This window comes from Dermacentor andersoni, chromosome 2 (genome assembly GCF_023375885.2).
Source record: "Dermacentor andersoni chromosome 2, qqDerAnde1_hic_scaffold, whole genome shotgun sequence".
Classification (NCBI taxonomy): domain Eukaryota; kingdom Metazoa; phylum Arthropoda; class Arachnida; order Ixodida; family Ixodidae; genus Dermacentor; species Dermacentor andersoni.
In genome coordinates this window covers 140,249,113-140,271,040 of record NC_092815.1, presented here as the reverse complement: position 1 = coordinate 140,271,040, position 21,928 = coordinate 140,249,113, and the positions used below count along the sequence as shown (strand labels likewise).

Sequence of the window (21,928 nt, the reverse complement as noted above, 5' to 3'; positions counted from 1 at the left end):
ACCCGCCGAGGCCACTGAATTCTCGACCGAGGCGAAATTTAAAAACGATTGTTCACTATACATTATAGGTGCATGTTAAGAACTCCAAATCGTCAAAATTAATCCTGTTTCCTCGACTGCCTCAACATCGGATGGTGGTTTTGGCACGTGAAACCCTAGATATTATTTCATTATATCTAGCAGAACACACTCGGTGAAGTATATGCGTATTCCGTTTCGTAAAGAAGTTTGCCGAATGCCGCACGCCGACGACTTGCGTCGGGCATCGGACTCGCGGGCTTGCTTTACGCGGCGACAACCGCTCTTGCGCGGCGCGCTTGGCACGACGGATTCCTTCGGTATAGAATTACGGTATCGTTTGCCTTAATTTCGTGATTATAAAGTGAGAACCACGGTGTATGTAGTTTCCCGCTCTCAAAACAACAAATGCATGGGCGCATGTTATGTACGAGATGCCCGGGCGACCTCATTATGTCGCTGGTCGTCGTTGTGGCAGAAGCTATTGAAATGATCATTGTCGCCTCATTATCTCAGGTCCAAGGTTTGATGTATCCTCAAACTTGGCCTTTCTCCGCACGCCATGACTTTCTCGCGCTGCAGACGTTTCCCTTTCTTCTGCCACGACGTTCTTCTCGAGCGTAGGTGGTGAGGGTTGTCCATAGCTGCTGAAAGCGTCAGACATAGCGCATATCTTTCTGCGCGGTGAAAGAGGGGTGTGTCGCGTACGTTCCTGATTTTCGTTAAAAATGGACTCTGTAATGAGAAAAAAATTTAATGACGCGAAAGATGGGCGCGCGTCTCCGAATGTGGGTGTGTTCTTTCCAAACCGTATTAATTATACGGCAACCACGGACAGCGACCAAGCTTGTCACCTTGAGTTATCCCATGCGGACGTCTCGACTCGGGTTGTGGACAAGCTGCATGTTTGTAAACAAATGGGTTGGCGAAGCATAATGCGAGCAAAACCACGGGACGACGCTGTTCGCCGCGCGTAATCATTATCTTTTGGCAGGAAGCTTGCAAATGTGGTCGCCACTTGTAGTAATTTTGCATCCCGAGAAAGTTTACACGAGCCTAGAGTGCGAGGGGTCTTTGTTTGCATGGAAACTGAATGCCCCGGCAATGACACCGCGTAATCGCGATGCCATACTCCCTAACTTGCGTATAGGTAGCTTCTATACTGACTCGAAGTCCAGTATCTTCGCACGATGACCTCGACTTCTTCAGCGCAATTTTTGGCGGCTCATCAGTCATGCAGGGTTCTCTACCGGACGCTGGCGGTGAACCGCGAATACCTTGTCGCTCATGATCCTTACCATGACGGGAACCAATATAGCCACGTCATGCTCGAAACACTCGTTGTCGATGCTTCGCAGTACTTCAGCCGCGTTGCGCATTTTCACTCATCTGTGAATAAAATCCTCCACACTGTAAGTATACTGATTTCTCTTCCGCTCTGGAACATATAGTTGAGGGGTGCACCTACATATACAGAGCGAAGGTGGTTACGGTGCCAGTGGCACAGTATATATTGTGCCGCCGTCCCGTAGACCCCACTTGTCCATGTTATTCTCGAGAAAAACCGCTAAACCGGAAAGATCGAAGCATAGGAAGTGGGGTGTGACGTTGTGCGTGATATCCATATAATGTGTGGAGGCAGTGAGAAAGCAAGCCGAAAAGACACCCTTGTCTGTATCTCTGCTTGGGTCTTTTTTTTTTTGGGGGGGGGGGGGGAGAAAAAAAATCACACAATGACGCCTCAACTATATAACGACGTTCTTGTCAGGAATGAACACTCAGTCTGTCACGGGTATACACAACCATGCGGCGTAGTGCACTAATAATTTTATATGCACATGCCTAAGGTGTTATGACGAAATTAGCAAATTTGCAGGCACGCAAGTTGGAATCAGCTAGCGCAAGACAGGTATAATTAGAGATCGCAAGGAGAGGACGTCGTCCTGCAGTGGAGATAAAAAATAAATTGAAGAACAAGAAGATCGTGATGATATCTGAGTAGCGCACGAGCAAACCCGGTTCAGCAGAGCGTCGAGACGGTAATTGCTCTTACAACTAATAGAACGTATAGGTGTGCGCAAGCTTTGCTTGCAACAACGTCAATTGGACGTCGCGAAGTCCCGCAGTAATCAAGAGGCGCGGGCGGTTTTATTAGTGGCACCTATTTTGAGGTAAATATTTCAGTGACAGAGATAAGGGTGCCGGTATAGCATAGCGATTCCTTCCGTTCGATTCTGTGCCACTCTTATCCCCTATCACTCATGGCCTGCTGATCCCGATGATAACGCGTAAGGTGCACGCCATTCTGACGAAGCGTCAAAAGAAATGGAACTGGCACAGAATCGTTGCATTATCCCAGCCAGGGGTGAGAGGAAGCCTAACGGAGCCTTCAATACTTTCTCTCCTTCCATCTTGCTTTTCCAAACTAACTGTTGTGCGTGAATGCAGTAAGAATAATTATGTCCTCTTTGTTGCAAAGACAGTGGCAATTACCCACTTTCAAATACAGTTCTGCAACCGTATGTCATTGTTTCAAGTTCTACGATCGCGGACAACAACAACGCCTTGCTTCAACAGATTCCTGACATAACAGGACTAACCAAAGGCGGACAAAAACGATGGCTTGCTTTGAATATCAGTGACATTCAACCGACTTTATGGCGAGTTTATTTGAGCGAACGTAATAAAAAAAAACACTAATTTTAAGATAGATATAAAATTTCGAATAGCTATTTCTATATCCACCTATATACCAAGCACTTATGATATATGCGAGATAATATGTACGAGACAATAGCTCCGAGCACATAGCGATGTACTCGAGGCGCACATCACTGCGTGTTAATTTGTTTTTCATAAACTCGGAAAAAAACTTATCGACGCACGAACTTTCTCCCTGGACAAAGACACTCACACATGGCAGACAATGGGCTATATTCCTTAGCTTCGCAAGCACGTTATATATGTAATAAACCTGGTAACGAGGGCTGTTGAATACTTTCTTGTTCGAAGCAGTCGCACTAAAACGATGTATAAAATGTTGACAGCAGTTGCTATTCTTATACTCTGCAACGACTCTTATTTTCCCTCTTGTTTTCTTTCGGCGCGGACTGCGTTGTGCGCTTAACTTTTCTTGCAACCTCACAGAACGCGATATAAATGGGCGAACCAGCTCACTTTCTAATGATCACTTCTAATGGAATCCCCTTCGTAACGGGGCAGCGACAAATTACCACCTAGCTTTCATGAGCTGGCGAAGTTTTACTAAATGTATCACAGCCTAGAATTCTTTTTTTTTTTTCGCCTATCTCTAGTTCATATTCTTTCGTTTCATCAAAAGCTCCACCTCTATCTATATTATAAAGCTGTGTATGCCTGTAACAATACAGGTTCCATCCCTTACCTGCTTTTCCCCCCTGCAATACTTTAAACCTCTCTCGACCGATGACAACTACGGAGTCAATGCTCCCATCAGCTCTGAACTTCAGCGCTATCGGAAAGCGGACACGTTCCGTATGGTCCTTGCTGGTTGAATATCTTGACAGACCATTATACAATGGGCCGAGTCGTCTGCGAGTCGGTAAAGTACCACCACGCGGGCGTCTCCAGGAGCGTAAGTCAGCGCTGATTGCGAGGAACGGGAGCAACACGTTGGAGTCGATGTCTCACGCCTCGCAAAACGAGCCCAGGACGACGACACAGTTGTTAGTTACGATACAAGTCGTCGCACTCATGAGCACAGCTAGAGAGCACCATGCGTGCCTGCGTACTGTACCACATAGTCGGCTGAGGATTTCGAAAAGCGCTGACGCGGGGGCTTACTGCGCCTGCCGGCAAGTATGTTTTGTCGTTCGAGCGCCAATCTTTCGGTTGTAAGTTCCAACTAGTCCTGTCGCCTCCTTCATCTGGTCTGCCGTGTGTTTCCATTGTTCTCTTTTTTTCCCGTGTTCCAATGTGCCGACTAGCCATGTTCACCACTCTGCTACTAGCTGCGCTTTCGTACAGAAGCCTATCTTCTTGTAAACTAATCACGCGCGACAAAGGTGTGCTCAATGGTAGTTTAATAGTCGCCCATTGAACTAACCGACGGATAAATGCATCTATATAGACTAACACAAATCTGCTTAGTGCAATATATTTCGCTGGTTTTGCGCAGGAAAAGTGCACAGAACTTGCTAAGTTGGTCTTCCATTTTCTTTTTTGATCGTACAGTATTTCTTTAAGATGAACAATTGATTAGCACTAAACAGACGCTGTCAATAATTTGTGACGTCACGATGAGCCAATGACGTCACTACGAGACATCATGTCCGCACCTAGCTTTTTGTGTTGGCGCCCGTTTCTGATATGTCAAATATTCTTTTGCACTAAGATTCGCCGTTTTCGTTAGCAGAAGCGTAATTCCCACAGGTGTAACTGAACTCAATATTCATCTCTATAGTGTCTGTTCAAGCGCAACCACAAACAAAAGTAGCTGATCTGACGACGACAGCCGACAATTCGCGATTTCCGTATACTACAAGTTGGAGAGACCTATCGCGATGCTATAGCGCAACATTCCTTCTTTTATGTACACATTCTACCATCCTATTGTGAACCGGGCTTTTTTTTTTTTCGTGAATGCACGTTGATACGTTTTTCTTTTTGGCAGAAATCTGTTGGGTGGGTGGACGGACGTGTCAAAAACTGAAACGACCCATAATGGTTCCCGTAGCAAAACAAAGCTCGTACAATCCAAAACAGACTGAGGAACTAATTTTCTCTTTAGTACGATTTGCGACCACGGTGCGAGAAATGCCATTACATGTTCCTCTAATAGTCCGTATAGTTCGCCGTTGGAAACGGAGAGAAAGCAAGCGGACAGTACAAACAAAACGCATCCCTGTCGAACATTTAAAAAGTAGCTGGCCGTTTGTCTGCCGCCCATCAACACAGCAAGCAATGTTACCGGCAATGCGTATAGACGTACGTATGTGCGACGGTAAATTTTCACAGAATAAGGTGAGGGTAAAGAAACACGAAACACTGTACTAGAAGGATCGATAAGAATCAAATTTACTGATGGCCGGACTTGGGCCTGACCGCAAGGTCATGCGCTCAAACAATGGTAGCGGCGAACAATACCGGCGGTTGTCGAATCGACCCGCAATGCTGAAGTCTGACTGCAACTTACACATAAGTCTCCCTACATTTCAGACCCAATCGCCGGCACTCACGTATAGATTTGAGATTCTGCGTACGAGCTCAAGTACGTCTTGCGTGAAATGTGATCGTATATGTGTGTCTCGTTTCAAATTTGGCGACATGGTTCAGAATGGGGCAGATAAGATGAACACACCTAGAACGATAGGGACAACCTGTTATAACAGCGGCCACTGGCAAAGGCGACAATCTCCAAGGAGTGGGACAGTGTATACGCGCCGCGGTATGTGTTGTGCTCACTCTACTCCATGACATTGTACTGACGTCAAGACCTTAGTATCAAAATAGACGGCGCATCTTTTGTTTGTTTGTATTTTTCGTTTAAATGGGTGGTCAGCTGTGACGAAGTGTGCTTCAAGGTGCACTGAAGCGTTTTGTACACAGATAATAAGCTGGTGGCACTCGACAGCTCCTGTGGTTGAAATCCTTCTTATCAAATTGTCGATGAAATCTGTCTGCTATCACTTCAACGTATTTCGTCGTTGGAACAGACGTGATGGAATTTAGCCGTTACAGGGTGATCGAAAACGACAGGGTTGAGCCGCCTCCTCGCGATGTATACGTCTGAGGTGTTTATAACTGACCGCCTTTGTCACCAACACCTCGAAAGAAAGAATTCAGCGTTTGTCGCGGTGCAAGAACACACACCATCGTTTTGCGTGACGCTGCACACTGCAGGGTTCTAAGGCGACTGTAATGTGACGCGTTCTATGGCGCATTGTGCGAGCTTTATCCCATTGTGCTGGAGCTCGCTACCATAACCGCATGTGTGGTTTTACTATTTTCGCTTCAGGTCGCACAGGCGGCGACATTCCGTACACTTGAATGTTCCCGTATAGCTTGCAGCGAGTTCCAGATAACCGTCTCCTGTGAAGTAATGACTGCACCCGCAAAAGGCAGGTTTGCTGTAGGCATTATATTGATCGCTGCCTCACAGTACATCATCTGCCTTTCCTTTTCGACCCCAAACATATCCGCCTTGAAGCAATCAATAGCGAATCACATCGTTTTAAGGTATCTGCGGACTATAGACTGTGAACGCAGACGAGAATTGTTATTGCCATCGTTATTACGGGAATAGAGACGAGATAGTAAGCTTTTGAAAGCAAGCAGCGCTAAAAACGGGACAAGAACAAGAAGACGTCTAGACTTGCCCCGGTCATATATATATATATATATATATATATATATATATATATACTAACTGGCTAACTGAGTAGCGTTATTGTTATTACTCACGTAAGCACGTACGCCGTGCCCGAAAAGCACCCTCGACAGCTTACATGCTGGGTTACACTATAATCCCCAGGTTTACACCACTACAATTTACATCTCGCAATAATTTCGAGACGAAGCGAGATCTAAAATAACTGAGGATATTTCACACAATTTTCAATGATAACGAACAATCTAAGGATCGGGTCATTTGTACTGAGTGCCACATGCAAACATGTGAAGCACGGTGATGACTAAGCATACTGAAAACGTGGCAGACTAAGGTATATTTTCCTGCATCGTTTAATTACTCGATTATAAGATTCCAATACACTTGAACCCTGTTACGATCGCATGCGCTAAAACAGCGGGCTTAGTTATCTCTACGCCTTTCTACTGTATGCCTGCAGCTGACAATGTGGGAGCAACTCCAATGCCAAGTAACAGCTAGGGTATAACCATACTTTCAAAGTGTCGGCAGCGATTTAAGCTGACAATGTAACTTATCAACCTTGTACCTTTCGATGGGCCCACAGCATGCTCAGTGTTGAGAACAATAGGACATTTTCCTACGAGCTCCTATATTTTGCATTAGAGTATACGCTGTGTATACTGCATTATGCGCACGAAGAAACGATGGCAAAAAAACTCGCAACTCGGGAGCAACACACGTCAAAAGAAACCACGCATGTAGCTGCACACGTAGTGGCATTTCAATATAAAAGAAAAGCATTTATGCAGAACCGACGCAAGGCTATGCTCTGCAGCACGTGACACCATGCACCTCCGAAATCTGCCGCGGGTTTGTGTTACGAGCGTGGCGTATACCGCAGAATTCTAGATGTTCCCATCGCGCGTTATGCCATAGCTAGACTACCGGGAACCAGCTCAACTGTTTGAGCGCAACAAACTTGCGTGGCACAATTGGGGTGTTATGCGTAGGAAGTTTCATGCATGTACGCTGTGTTGATGCCTCTGAGGCGCCTTTTTACATTACTACAAAGCTTTACACAAACTCGCTAATCCCCAGTGACTTGAATAATTACAGGCACCAATAAAGATACCCCTATATCCGTACTCAAGCCTGATCCATCGCTAGAAAAGCGATGTCCATGCAGAAATCAGCGTTAGAAACGGTATAGTAGCAGTGCGACCGCCTAGAGCGTAATCATCATTTGCAATCAGCGCGGCATCTACTTTTTAACGCGCCTAATAAACACTCGATGCTTTGTGCAACGAAGCGTATCGATATCACGTTAGAACACTTTCTTTCCTGGCGCAGTGATACATGCGGCTACGACGAAAGTATCGCACTTCAACGCAGCAGATACATGCAAATTGGAAAACATCGCGATATGCTTTCTACATAGTTCCTACCTAATGGGCACGCGCGATGCGCGTGAAATTTACGTGACTACTCGTTTGAAGTAAACATTTGTCAGTAACAGCGAACTGTTGCGACGGCATACATAGGAATACCGTCGGCTAATTGCTTATCGGTACAAGGGGGCGCGAGTGAAAGGCTAAGGAAATACAGCCTTCACTATCCTTATGCATAAATGTTTGGGTGCATGGGGGCTCGGACAGTGTACAGCGAACGTAAACCATCACGATCGGATCCGCCACAGCATGCGAAATAAAATGCTAAACTATTGGCAACCACAAAACGTTGCCCTGGTTATAAAGAACCAATTGTAAAGCAAAAGTGAAACACAAACTGACATAGCGTCACCCCTCGCCAGCAAACGTCGACCACACAACTTGAACGTATTCTACACATAGTGGTCAAGGAAACCGCCCCGTGCTGTAAGCAATCGCGGTTGTTGGCATGTCCGCTCCAGCAGTGATGGTGCAAGAAGCCGACCGAAATAATGAGACGAGTCAGACTAACGTATTCGAAGGCCATTTTTTTTTTCTTTTCACTGTTGTCGTTCTTTATTTTTGACCGTGTCGCGCGCATGGTTCATGAGACAGTGAAAGTGCAATCTATTTACAAATGGTATTTCTTCCACGCCCGCAACTCGGAGCGCATAAGGGCGGCACGGCACGCGACAACAGGAAGGCTTTTTTGTCTTTTTTTTTCCTCGTTTTCTGTCTTCTTTTATACACAATCGAGTCTCTCTCTCACACACACACATACACATCGCACTGTCTTGGCCGACTTTCGTCTGCGGATGGGGGTCCACACGGCCAGAAGATGATGGGGGAACGACAGAGTGAGACAGAGGCGAACGAAAAAAAAAAATAACCAAACAATATGTATCATGGAGAGAGATAACGAACCTGCTGATGCAGAGACTGCGAGGGCCCTTCGAAACTCCGTGTCGGCCGGCGAAGCCCACCTCTAGAGCCTCTGTCTCCTCCAACTCTTGTGCCTCTTACACGACGATGACGAAGTTTTGCCGGCGCTGACTGAGCGAGTAGAAAGGAGTCGGCTGGGATGTTCACGCGTGCATTGCAGGTGGACGAGTGGGCAGTCTTTCCTTTCCGCGTTGTGTTCGCGACCGTGCTCCCTCCTCTCTCTTGTGTGTCCGCAATGAGTTCGCACGCGTAAACCACACACGCACACAAACACGCACACAAGCGCGCGCCGAGTTCCCGAGTGTTCCGCGGGCGCGAGCTGCGGGCGCACAACCGAACCACATCGCGCGTGAGGTCTTGGAGAAGCAGCAGCGTGGCGTTACAGCTGAGCGAACGTGAGAGAAACCTTCGGGCGTGCATTTGGTGCGCGGTGCCTGCTCTACCGGGAGAAACGAAGTAATAAACACACTTAAAACAACGGACGACCATGCCCACGTTTCTCTCTCTCACGTGTTCCGCGCGAGCCGTCGTTACTCTGTCTGCGAGATCTGTACAGCGCTTGCCGTCTGCCATAGGCGAAGAGAGTCAGTCGTCACACGCGTACGGCCGCACTCACCGGGCTGGTCGTCGGTGCGCTACTGCAGCTCCTGCTGCTGTTGGAGCTGCTGCTGCTGGTAGTGCATGGCGAGCCTTGGGTCCGTGCCGTCGCCCCCTTGCGGCAGGTACATGGAGATCATGTCCCGCAGGTCCGGCGTGCAGCCGGCGCGACCGCGGGGGTTTCCGGGCGATCCCTGCGGCGGCGTGGGACTGGACTCGGCGCCGCCTGACTTGAGCTGCATCTGGGGCACCGAAGCGTACGGGCTCGGCGAGCCGTACGAGCCGTTCACGTAGGGCAGCTGCGGGTCGTAGCGCGGGTAGTGGACTTGCGAGCCGTAGCCCTGGTACGCGTCGTGCATCATGGCCGCCGCGGCGCTGGGCCCGTAGCCGTTGGGCATGTAGCCGTTCATGGAGTACATGTCGCGCGGCACCTGGGGCGCGCTGGCGGGCCGCACGGCGGCAGCGGCGTCGGCGGCCGAGAGCAAGCCACCGGCCAACGGGTACTTGTCCTTCTTGAGCAGCGTCTTCGTCTTTCGTCGGGGCCTGTACTTGTAGTCCGGGTGCTCCTTCATGTGCACCGCGCGCAGCCGCTTGGCCTCGTCGATGAAAGGTCGCTTCTCGGCCTCCGAGAGCAACTTCCACTCGGCGCCCAGCCGCTTGGAGATTTCCGAGTTGTGCATCTTGGGGTTCTCCTGCGCCATCTTGCGCCGCTGGCCTCGCGACCAGACCATGAACGCGTTCATGGGCCGCTTGACGCGGTCCAGGTCCTTCTTGGAGGCACTGCCGCCATGGCCTCCGCCGCCGTGGCCACCCGCCGCGTGGCCTGGGTGCGGCTGCTGCTGGCCCGGGTGGTGGTGTTGGCCCCCTTGGAGGCTGGTGTGCCCGCCCACCTGCTGCGGGGGACTCGAGGAGACCACGGGCTTGAGGTCTTCCATGGCCGGCTGGTGAGGCGGCGGGCCGCCGTACGGGAAGGCGGCCGCGTACTCCCGCTCCAGCGAGGCCAGCGCCGCCGGGCTGGCCTGCTGCTGGCGGTGGTGGTCGGCGGCCGTGACGCCGCTCGAGCATAGCTGGCACGGGCACGCCGCGGGCCGCAGGTCGGCGGCCGCATCGTTCTGCCACGCGGCGGCGGCGCGCGGCCAGGGCGAAGTCGACGTGGAGGCCACCGCGAACGCTTACCGGAGCGACGGGGGCACGATGACACCCGCGCGCACCGTTTCCGCACTTGGCAATACGTGCTGCGCGCACAAGGGCCGACAAGCTCGGTGTGACCGCTGTGTGCCGCCGGCCGCCCGGTCCGGTCGGTCGGCCCGCGAGGGCCTGAGCCGTCCCGGCGCTCCCATTGGCCGCCGCCTCCTCTCGGTGGGAGGCGCTCGAGGGGCCCGCCCGGCCCCCGCCGCGCGCACGCGCAGGCGCGGCCTCGCAAGCGCCGCCGCCGGTGACCAAAGTGCGACGAGGGGCCGCGGTGGCCGCTACGCGCCGCTAGGTTACGGCGCGCGTATTTTCTGCGGCGTTCTTGGGCACGCGGCAGCCATGAGGCACGGGCCTGCTGCTGGTTGGCAGCTGCTTGGGCGCGGCACACGCTTCGCGCCCCTCTGTTTGCGCGAAAGTTCATCGTTGAATTGCCACAATGCACGAGCCTGTCCCCCTTTTTTCCTTGCAGTTCGACGCCTAGTGCATGTGAGAACGCGGAAGGAGGAGGATGTGGTGCAGTGTTGCAATCTGACGAGGTCTATTCCTATCGAAACGATTAGGCTACGCTAGGCGTTGACGGCGCTGGTGTAGTGTTGCGCTCGTGCCGCCTCCTGGCATTACGCGCCTTATTTACTCCGTACTTTATTTCTCAAATATGGTTTAGAGCTTTCCTTCGCTGCTCGTACTCAGATGCGAGACCACTTTGCGTCTCTGGAAAACAGCGATGTTCTACGTAATCTTCTTTGACATTGAAAGACAGCAACGCACCGTATAGGTGTTGGTTTTCTTTCCTTAATTCCGCGGGTACTGTGCGAAACAGGTTTTCTTTATCATTATTAAATGTGCCTGTACATCATGGGTGATGCCCACTACTACTTCTCTCTTAGGCAAACGGTACAAACAGGGCATCTTCGTGCTTTAATTTATTTGTTGACAGCCGCTTCGCTCACGAGGGCCAAGGCGTCTTGTTGCAGCAGTTGAGGAGCTTCAATTTTGCACCCAGATAGAGTGTCAGTTTTCTGCGTTCATACCGCAGCTACTAAGTGAAACCCGGGCATTATCTCACTATAATTTATACTTCGATAGCCGCTTCCTTCACGAGTGTCATGTCGTGCTTGTTGCAGTAATTGCGGAGCTTAAGTTTTGTTACGAATGCGGCGCGCATCATAGGCATGTTGTATTCATGTAATAACATTTAGCATAATTCTCTAGATTTTTTGCAGTATTTCCATACCCAAGTCGCGGCACACACTCAACTACGGCACAGTGAGCTCCGTCCTTGACGTTCGTTCGGGCAAGAAACGTCCTCAGTTGAGCGGGTGAAGCCGACAAAAGCTGAAAGTCGTCCCCTCTCACTCCCCCCCTCCCCAACTCTTCCGTTTTCGCACAACGCGCACCCATACAGAGCGAGCGGGAAGGCTAAGCATTGTCCGTCCCACCGCGCCGAGCAAAAACGTGGCGGGGGCACTCCGTGCCCTAAACCGTGCCCAATAACTGTCACCCGACGAGGGTTAGCAGCCATGTTTTCCACAGCGCTGGCTTCCAGTACACGCGGGGCCAGCGTGCGAATTAAAAGCCCGCTACGAGCACATTCAGCAGTACGCCCATGAGAGGGTCTTCAGCGCGATACTGTATACTCCGGCGCCGCTTCTATTTAAGCTCTCTAGTTTGGTTTGGCTTCGGGTCTATTTGCATAGCAGTTCCCCGTCACCGCCCTGGTGGGGGTGGTGTACTTCGTACGCGTTCTGTAAAATGGTGACCTCTTTATTTTCTATACCGAAGCGTTCCCTGGAGCGCGCCGCAAATTCCCCTGCAGAATGAAGCAATTGCGTCTTGCTGTTTTCATTTTAGAGTTCACAGTTCTTGTGAAGAAAAACAAACATGTTAGTCGGTCTCTTGAAAACAGAAAAATGGCGAGAGTCGCATTGTGAGCTTTTTGTCGAACGAAGTATCGCATAACATTGCCGGGAGAATAACGCGAAGATGCTTTTCCAGTATGTGTGCGTAGACAGGGATTAATCTTCCTATGGAAAACGAATTGCTTTATTAGGCGCGAGCCGAATGCGTTAATCGCAGGGTCATTATGTGAAGGTACCTTGGCTCTAACTAAATGTGCAATGAGGCCATCCTCTACAGCTACGTTTCCTGCCGGGCTTCCTTTGTATTGTGAAATGCCAAAACCTATACAGCACGCATGGAAAAGCTGCACAATAAAGTATGCTATAGGTTAACAATTTGCGACCAAGAATTAATAAGAGAGCCGTTACAGCAATCTATTTGAGAGGTAACGGGAAGGATAGTTGTGCCACCTGGATATGCGTTCATGTGGTGTGGTATAAAGGAATAATTACTCATGAGATCACAAAAGCAAGGAAGTAAGAGGCAATTTATGTTCGTGGTTCATTAGTGGAGTTAGATCAGTCTTACGTTTTAAAATGACGACAGATAGCGTGGCAGCGGCGCTAGGTGCAATAACAGACCAATGAACATGCAAGCACGAACAAATTGTGTGGAGAAAAAAGCGGGCCGGACGCAAACATGGCATCATAAAATCATTTACCGGAACAATGGAGTCAACAGCACGACTGCGTCTGAGGTTGTGATGGAGAGGGCACAATGACAAGAAAGACGACCATGGTTCTATGACGATGGCAGACAGCGACGAAGAATATACTGATGGGCACGCCGAGAATGACTGCGCTTGTCTTGGCCTTGAATTAGCCCATAGTTAAGAAATGATTATATATCGCTGTGCTGTTTACCCCTGGACTTGAAATTTCTTAAATAATACCTCCAGCTTTTTTTTTTTTTTTAGCTCTTACTGTGCCTGTTCACTGAGCGTGGCCTTACGGTTGCTCTAGTCTGGCTCGTTACATTGGTTCTATGCGCAAAACAGTGAAATATGAAGTTGTCCCTGCCATCAATTCGAAAAGTTCAACACTGAAACCGACGCTTGCAAATTGTCAACTATAGGTCCGCAAAAGGAGAGAAAGGGATAGGGAAAGAAAAAGAATTTAGCTCAAAAAGAATACTGCCAGAATGGACTCTGTGTTCCAGAAAAACATAAGTGGAATTGATCGGCCAGGATTTTCATGCTGCAGTGCAGATAATCAGAAAGAAAGAAAGGTGCCTTACAAAGGACGGGGCTTTCGCCAGACAAAGCCCTTCACACTGTGGTTACGGTGACTCAAATTGGAAGGGGAAAACGGGGGAAAAAAACTAGGGCTTAAATCTGGGCATCTAAAAACAAATTGATAGGAGGCAGAACTGATTGCCATAATATGCTCGGACTTTGTGTTTGTTCAGTCAGCGCAGAACACCTGAGAGAGAACTTGACACTCACTTTTAGGCTATTTATTCACCAGGATATAACATTTCCATTTTATATTCGTACCTACGTTAGTCATCCCCAACGGTTTCTTTTGTAATAAGCAATGCTGCAACTTCAATCTAATCGTATTTGACAAAAAGCGTGCAGTGAATTTCCATGAACTGTTTGGACCCCTACCTAGCCAAAGGCTAGTAATGAAGCACCCATGCCCCCGAACATCGCTCGACGTTCACAGCATTGCCTGACTTCTGTCTCTGTATTGAGGGCGACGAGATAGGGATATGCTGCACATGCAGTAGACTATGGAAGACAAAGATTGTACTGCGAGGGGACGAACAGTTAAGTATAGCTGCTCCGAGCTTCTTCACATTTCCGGTCATCGAGGCGGGCCAACGCCGTCACGAGCGATCGGCTCTGAGAATTGCAAAGCGAGGACAATGACACAGAATATGTTCGATTCTTTCCTCGCCGCCGTTTTCTGAGCAGACAATCTTGGAGTGCTGGCTGATGCGACCTTCAGACGAGAAGGCGGTGAAGGCGCTACTGAGGTTTCTCCGGTCAAGCGACCTGCTTCAACGACTGTGACAGTCCAGCGTTCCTGTGTGTGTGCGTGTGTGTAATTCTTTTCTTTCCCCTCTCCCACTATTTTCATGTGTGTGCATTTTTTTAAATATATTTCTGTCTCCTCTTATCCCTTCCCCAATGCAGTGTAGCAAATTGGATATCTACCGGTCAATCTCCATGCCTTTCTCATCTCTTTTATCACACACACACACACACACACACATTTCCGGTCGAGACAAGGCGGTGGCTACAAACACGTTGAAAGTTCAGCTGCATAAGCTTTCATAGCCGCCATCTTGGAACAATGCAGCACCTTGTTGTCCACTGCTTACTTGCCGTGATCGGGCAGGGGCAACGCAGCGCTGAATCAAAGTGTTGTCATTCCTTGTAGGACTTATTCATCTCCGCACGCTATTGCTAAGCATGGCGGTGACGGAGTGCGTGAAGTTATCCGATGCCGTTCTGAACAGCTTCGAAAGGTCAGGCTGTACGTGCAATGCGGAACCACCGACGCTGAACAACGGCCGTTGCTAGACCCCAAGCACTTTTCGGCAATCCGGTCGATCCATGGAAGCTCGCCTGACGCACATTTAATCTCGACAATGCACAGACGGAGACGCGTGGTGCCTCGTGTCACTGAGACGACCTTGCACCGTTACTGACACGTGAAAAACGATCTGGAATGCACTTTCCTTGTCGCATATCTCCCATGCTTGAACAACCCCGTCATCCACAGGGTTCTTTATATACTGGTACAAGCGAAACCCCGGTACTATATGCATACACTCTCGAGGACGCTATTGACGCGCATGTGGGCATACGGCTGTGTGCGCATGCCTTCCATTGAACGATATAGCACATAGAGTAGCGAAATTCTCAAACATGGAGGCTCTCTATTGGAGCGCGTAGGGGTTGCGGGAGGGGGAAATCACAAAGCTTCGAGCGGCGTGTTGTGTGGCGCCCTCTGTCTGCCGTGGAAGTGCGAAAGCGCGGTGGCGCCGGAGTACACGCTGAAAGGAAGGCACGAAATGCGCGCGCCGCGAAGGAAGGGGGTTTCCCCGATGACGTCACACGGGCGCCGCGCGCGCGCGCTCTTTTCTGGCTAACTCTGAAAGGAATCTGGCGCGCTTTTGATGCCGCCAGATTACGGCGTTTTCAATGCGCGCTTTCTCTGGCGCGACGCCCTTCTCTGTGGCGCGAGTATGCGCACGGTGCCACATGGAAGGTCGCGGGCGTGCACTTGAGACTATTCACCTCACTCGTGTATACTATATATACGGGCGAGGGAGAGAGAGCGAGGCAGACGAATATAAAAGCCTGTCTGCAGGCCCGGTTCTGCGTTTGCAGTGTCAATGCCGTCACAATGTGTGTGTGCGAGAGAGCTATAGCCGGCACGTGTTACCTTTCAGCGCAAACGAGTGTCTGTCCGGGGAACACAGCGCCGCGGGCAGTGTGCCAGTGGCATTGAAGTGTGCGGAAATGCACGCCTGTCTTTCTCCCTGCGTGTGTTTAGCGCGCACTGGCGCGGGGGATCCGGTGCCTTCCCTCGCTAACGGCACGCGGAAGTTATTGTGCGTAGCGAGATGCCTTTGCAAAGTGCGCCGCTCTCACTTCTCCATTATCTGCATTCTGTGCCGCTTATACTCTGTTGTGCGCCCCCAACGGAATAAAAGCGAAAGGAAGCGAAGACGGTTATTGTGTCCCGAACGTTTCGGTCTGTTTAACCATGTTCCAACAGGTGAATACCAACGAGTAGTAGTGGTCGTGGGCCTTAAGAAAAGAGGGAAAGGCACCGTAATTGTCCGGTTCAGTGTGGATGCGCCCTCGAACGTGTGTGGTTTGCTGCTGCAGTAACTTGTTTACGGGAAAACGTGAACTATCACTTTGCGTCATCCAAGTTCTTTTTGTTTGTTTGTCTGTTTATTTATTTTCTTCTTTTTTTTTGGGGGGGGGGGGGCAGTTTACTACGGCGTGGTGGATGGAACGTATGTAATTTGAATGCCAATTTGCAAGACAAATGAGGATCTATGCGCGGGCTGAATTACCACATGCCCAACTGCAAAATCACACTCCTAAAATATTGAAAAAATAATAATATAGTTCAACGGAAAGGGGATCAGAAAAAATTAACGATTGAGTTTGCGGTACTTTCTTCGCATATTGGAGGAAGCAAAACTGCGTGCTGCTTGCTGAAAGGTGCATTTTTTTAGTTATCGGCGCATTATTTTAACTCCGGAGCACAATAGAAACCAGATAATGGAGTCGCAGGGCGACGGAGGCTTCATTTCCCCACAAGTGAGCGAACGCCCCAAAGCTTACGTTAGCTTTGTTTCCATAAAGTGCACGCGAGCTCGGTACAGTCAGAGGTTGGGCCAACCCGCACGAGCGGATGGCGTTTGCCTGCAGATTACCAAACGGGTCGAACGAGTCAACCCATCCCGGCGCTTTCTTGGCCCTGCTTGCTGGCCTTTCCATGAATCGGACAACCGGATTTCGACCTGAAAAGCACATTTGCCCCGACTCTGACGTGTTCATGTAAATAGAGTTCCTGACGAAAGCATGTAACCTTGTCGAAACTCGGGCTCCGGGCTGACGTTTCCCGTATTCGCCCGCGGCTGATCGTATATAACAAACTTGCGGCTGTCCCATGCGACGACACTTAAATATACATATACGCAAGGCTTAGCCAGTGCCATGTCGCTGCCTTCGCTCAATGAATCGACACGTTGTCCATAATGTTGCGAATTGTCCACCTGGCAATTCGGCTCACCTGTTTACTATGTTCCGCTATTTCTTCCCCCTTCCGGTGACGTCGAGGGCTGTCACGTGTCGTTCTCGTTCAATCGTGTGGTCGGTTTTCTTAGAACAATTGTCACGGTGTTGCCGCCGTCCGGCGAACACTGCACAAGTATGACTGGAGTTCAAGAGAACAAGTCTGTGCATTACAGTGCAAATTTTGCCGAAGTCCATCTCAACGCGCAAACAACTCTTCTATTGCGAGGACAGTTCTACGCACACTTAAGGCGCGTTCGCACCGTCGCTGCTCACGCAGCTGCAGTGCTGTCCCAGGCCAACACCCTCTAGACTAGCTAGTTTAGAGGGTGTTGCCCAGGCACGGTTCACGTGGCCGTGCTTCTCTTCGCCTTTGCACCGTGTCTTTGTTCCAATCTGATGTCACGTGATCTGCTGCAGGTGCGAGGGGAGTCGAAAAGGCTGGTGTCACGACTAGTGCCTTCATGCGTTAGAGAGACAAGTGACAAAGGAAATGCGAGGCGCTTAATCAGGCTAGAACCGGTTGACTGCCCTGTGCCGGAGAAAGTGGAGTGAATGTTGTGGAGAAAAGTTAACGGTATGCACGCATACACATGCAGAGGCGTTAATCGTTAAGTGTGTTATGTGTTGAGTGTCCATTGTGGAGTGTGCGTGTTGTTGTGCCTGGCGGCCGTAATGGACCAAGGATGCACACCGTTCAGCGTGCATGCAGCTACGGACTGCCATTCACGCTTCGTCGTCTTCGCCAAAGAGGTGTCGACGAAACCAGCGTCACGTTATTATAATTGCCAAGCGATTGTGTGTCTGTTCAACGACCCGGAGCTGACGAACGAGACGAGTTCTGCCACCCCAAACTGTAGAGGGGTCATTCGCCATGTGCAGCCTACTAGTTTCTGCAGAGAGCCTTCGCTGACGACTTCGTGAAAATAGCCTTGGACCCCAGGTTTACATAAAATTGCATCTTCATTGCATCGAGGGCGGGTCGATGGTTGGACACCAGAGGCGGAGTCTGGCGGGGTGGCGCGACATCATCTGTGAGATTCTGCACACGGTGTGACATTTGCAATTGGCCGAGAAGGACGTTGAATTCGGACATTGAAGCGAAAGAGGGAAATCAATTGATGAAATAGGGAAGCTTGAGTGTTGTGAGGGATGCTCGGACATGTAAGAGCTTTGACATGTAGTGTGCTCCTAGAATCATGAGCAGTACTTGTAAATCCACATCATGTAAGCTTGTACATAACGCTGATTTTCGCACCTCTTGGTCGTCGCTCTAGACCACTCTTTCGCCCGGCATTTGGCACATCACCAGCCACGGAACCTTGGTGTCCACTCGGACCCCCAACTTCGCAACAGTGTATGTGCGTTTGAACAGAGGCCTTCTTCAGGTGGTTACACGACACGTTGGAAACGAGTGAGGGCAAAGGAGACAGACAAATGTTGAAACAGACCACTCGCACTATACACCGGCCAGCGTACCTCTAGAAAGTAGGGGCGCTCAAGTCCATTTCCTTCGGGGGTATACAGTAGCGGTTAGTGTGTCTCGCTGTGGTTGCCAGGACCTTAGCACGGTCAACCGTTTAGCCTGCTGAGAGCAATATTGAAAATCCTGGAGGGGTTCGATGCCGCAGGAACAGCGGCAGAGCTGATAGGAAGCAACAAAGTAGGGGCTCGACAAAGTTCACATGTCTGCACTAGGCTCACATGTATGAAGCACCAGCCATTCTTATGAGATAAAGAATAATAATTAGTGAGTGCCATTCCGAGCCGCAGCTGATCAAGTAATGTTGCGTCAAATCGTAAGGTGATTGGGTACAATGCCGAATCGAGGTTTCGTAAGTGACAGCTGGAAAAGAAGAGCGTCAAAGAATTAAGCTCGCGAATACACGCAATGTGCCTTGAGCGGCCAGTCGAGCGACAATATTGCGTTTCTTCGCGGGCTTCTTTCAGGCTCGGAAAAACACTTTTATGTAGCACGTATTGAGCAACAGAAAGCTGTATTCGGAGTTTCTTATCTTTGTCTACAATTTTCTCATTGACACTTTTAATCTAATTGTAATATTTGAGAAGTTGATTGATTAGCAAATTAATGCTGATTATGTAATTAGGCCTCCAAACGACGGCATACAACATTACCTTAGTTCTGTCCAGCTACGTGGCATTTGCATATTTTTAAATCTTGGTGCATGATAGTTGGTATAGCTGGTGACAACTAAGAGTAAAAAGTTTATATATGCTTGTATAACTCAAAACAGAATTTGCATAAGTGGGCCAGCCAACTGCGTTTGCTTATTTTCCTGGTGTCGAGCTTTATCATGTGTCTGGAGTGGCTGTTCTCTCAGTGCAGTACTTTGTGTCGCTGGTTTTGGAATGAGACCTTCATGTCGTTGCAAATTATATAAGAGCTTGATATCAGCGCTTAGTCAAAAGTATCATTTAGCTTGAAACAACTAGCTTTTATTTGCCAATTAGCCTGGCGTTTATACTAACTATCAAAGCAAAATCGTTAAGCTGTGAGCGAACTCGATCTGGATTGGCTCTCTTTGAGAGGTGAAAAGTAGGTGCATTGTGGTTTTGTGGCCGTAGCTTCTTTGCAATCCTTATGTTGTCACCGACTATAAGGAACTAGCGCTGAACAGGAGGCGCTACGACAGCTTTAGTGTTCAACTAAAATATGCTTGCACAATTCCGGTATGGAGGCATCCGAAGGTGGCACGGCATATTTAACGATAACAGGTGCCCCCCTGTGTCAATGTTTGCTTAGCCCGATTTGCATAGCCAAGTTCTTCCATGGCCATGCGCACTGAGTTTAGTGCATGTGCTTCTACATCCCAGCACGTTGGTTCCCTGTCATGTGAGGAACAGGGAAAATGGTGTCTGGAGAGGATCGGTGAATTTGTTGACACTAAATGCACGGTATTCGCTACTGAGAACTGTGTTCACCGCCCGCTAGGCTTAGTGTTACGGTGCTGTTGTTGGCACACGAAGCTTGGGCTCTGGCTCATAGACGCGTATGCGTCATCTGGTTCATACGCCATGCACAAAACGCTGACAACATCGACTGTCGCCAAGGATGCGAAGCGTATAGCGGAATCGGGCGAGCACTGTTCCCGTCGGCGCCTGCGCACATGCTGTCATGTTTGCGTTCTTGATCGGGATTTAATGCTTCTGTCCGCCTTCAGCGATGTCTTGAAACAACTGTTGCGTAGTTGGTTGCTTTAAAGCGCACAGAAACTCGCCAGGGAAACACTTAAGTTTCCGGCGCTGCTTCACGAGCAAGAGCGACGGCGGCGGTGGATCGCGGCTGTTCGAATGAGAACATAAGCAATCGCGCTTTGTTTACTGCAGTTTTAGGGCGATTACTATGTTTTAATTTGCTTTGCTGGATGTCGCTGCGCTTCTAGGGAACGGTTCCACGTTTAAACTTAGATTAGATTACCAGATTATGGAGTTTTACGTGCCAAAACCACGATCTGATTATGAGGCACGCCGCAGTGGGGGGGGGGGGGGGGGGGGGGTAGTCCAGAAATTTGGACCACCCGGGGTTCATTAACGTGCACCTAAATCTAAGTACACGGGTGTTTTCGCATTTCGACCCGTTGAAATGCGGCCGCCGGGGCCGAGATTTGATCCCGGGACCTCGTGCTTAACAGGAGGCCCAACACCATAGCCACTAAGCAACTACTGGGGGTCGTTTAAACTTGGTCGCCTAGTCCAGAAAATACAATAAACATAAGGTTGGCTTTACTGAAGAGACGAAATGGCCCCCTTTGGAAAAAAAGAATGCGGAAAGTTAAGTCAGAGAACGCAGAGTGAAGCTGTGGAGAGAAAGAGGAAAGGCAGAGAGGTTAACTAGAGGCGAGTTTCCGGTTTGCTACCCATCACTGGGGTGGGGATATAGGGTTTGTAGAGACCACAAAGAGCGAGAGGAGAAAAAAGCGCTGCATTGAGACATGGTGAGGCAGAAGATGCTTGAATTTTCCTTTTCTAGGCACCCTAAGCTGCGCTGTAGTACCTCGAGTAAACTTTAGGCATTGCAACTGGCGCTGTAAAAAACTGTTTCATGGTTTCAATTCGAAGTTGCAGTGAACTGATGGGTTACGGGAACAATTCGTGCCTAGCCATAGCGACAGTCGGTTGCTACCGTTGCGTAAGGGGTGTGTCATATTGTTGATAAAGGCTACTGAGGGCCACCATGACACATTTCATCCCTTGCAATTGATTGGCTCCCGATCTTAACCATGAAACATTTTGTACAGGTGATTGGTGCTATGGTATTTTTGAATTAACTATGTAAATACTCTACATGACGTGCCGTCGTGTTAGCAGCCATGAGCAATTCGTTTTATGGGGGCTTGTTTCAGAGAGTGGTGATAGTAGCAGCAATCTTTTTCATACGAAATGCGCACCTAACTCTTTCTTTTACGTATTATAATAAAGTGGCCATATTAGACTAGAATAACACATCGGAGTAATAATAATCGTGATGACAGCTTCGCTGGGCAGTGTCTTTCTAACACGGATCACATGTTAACACCAAATACCAAGATTATTCTTTCACGTAAAATGCACCGTCTCTCATAGGTAAGTACTATGGGAATGTTGTTTAGCAAAGCATCATACACAACTTCGCGTGTTGAATTTGCGGACATTCTTTTGCGGACAACATTTGCGGACATTTATGGATAGACACGGCGCATATATGCATTGCAATACCAGTAGACCCCTTCAACGCTA

General features: G+C 49.4%; 1 protein-coding gene and 1 long non-coding RNA gene across 2 annotated transcripts in view; one reads left to right on the top strand and one right to left on the bottom strand.

The window, feature by feature from the left end:
- The first annotated feature begins 537 nt into the window (after positions 1-537).
- LOC129387310 (uncharacterized) overlaps positions 538-21,928 on the top strand; it is a 39,722-nt gene continuing 18,331 nt past the window's right edge. Inside the window, exon 1 of the long non-coding RNA XR_008614580.2 lies at positions 538-638. This is a non-coding gene — a long non-coding RNA (uncharacterized lncRNA). The remainder of the gene's footprint in view (positions 639-21,928) is intronic.
- Positions 8,323-10,630, bottom strand: LOC126540661 (transcription factor Sox-3-like). Its single transcript, XM_050187496.3, has one exon. It carries the CDS (start codon positions 10,266-10,268, stop codon positions 9,372-9,374), a length of 897 nt encoding a protein of 298 aa, XP_050043453.1. The 5' UTR covers positions 10,269-10,630; the 3' UTR covers positions 8,323-9,371.

What these genes read in the sequence shown, in the direction of transcription:
- LOC126540661 (XM_050187496.3), bottom strand. Translation starts at nt 10,268, where the DNA reads ATGGAAGACCTCAAGCCCGTGGTCTCCTCGAGTCCCCCGCAGCAGGTG.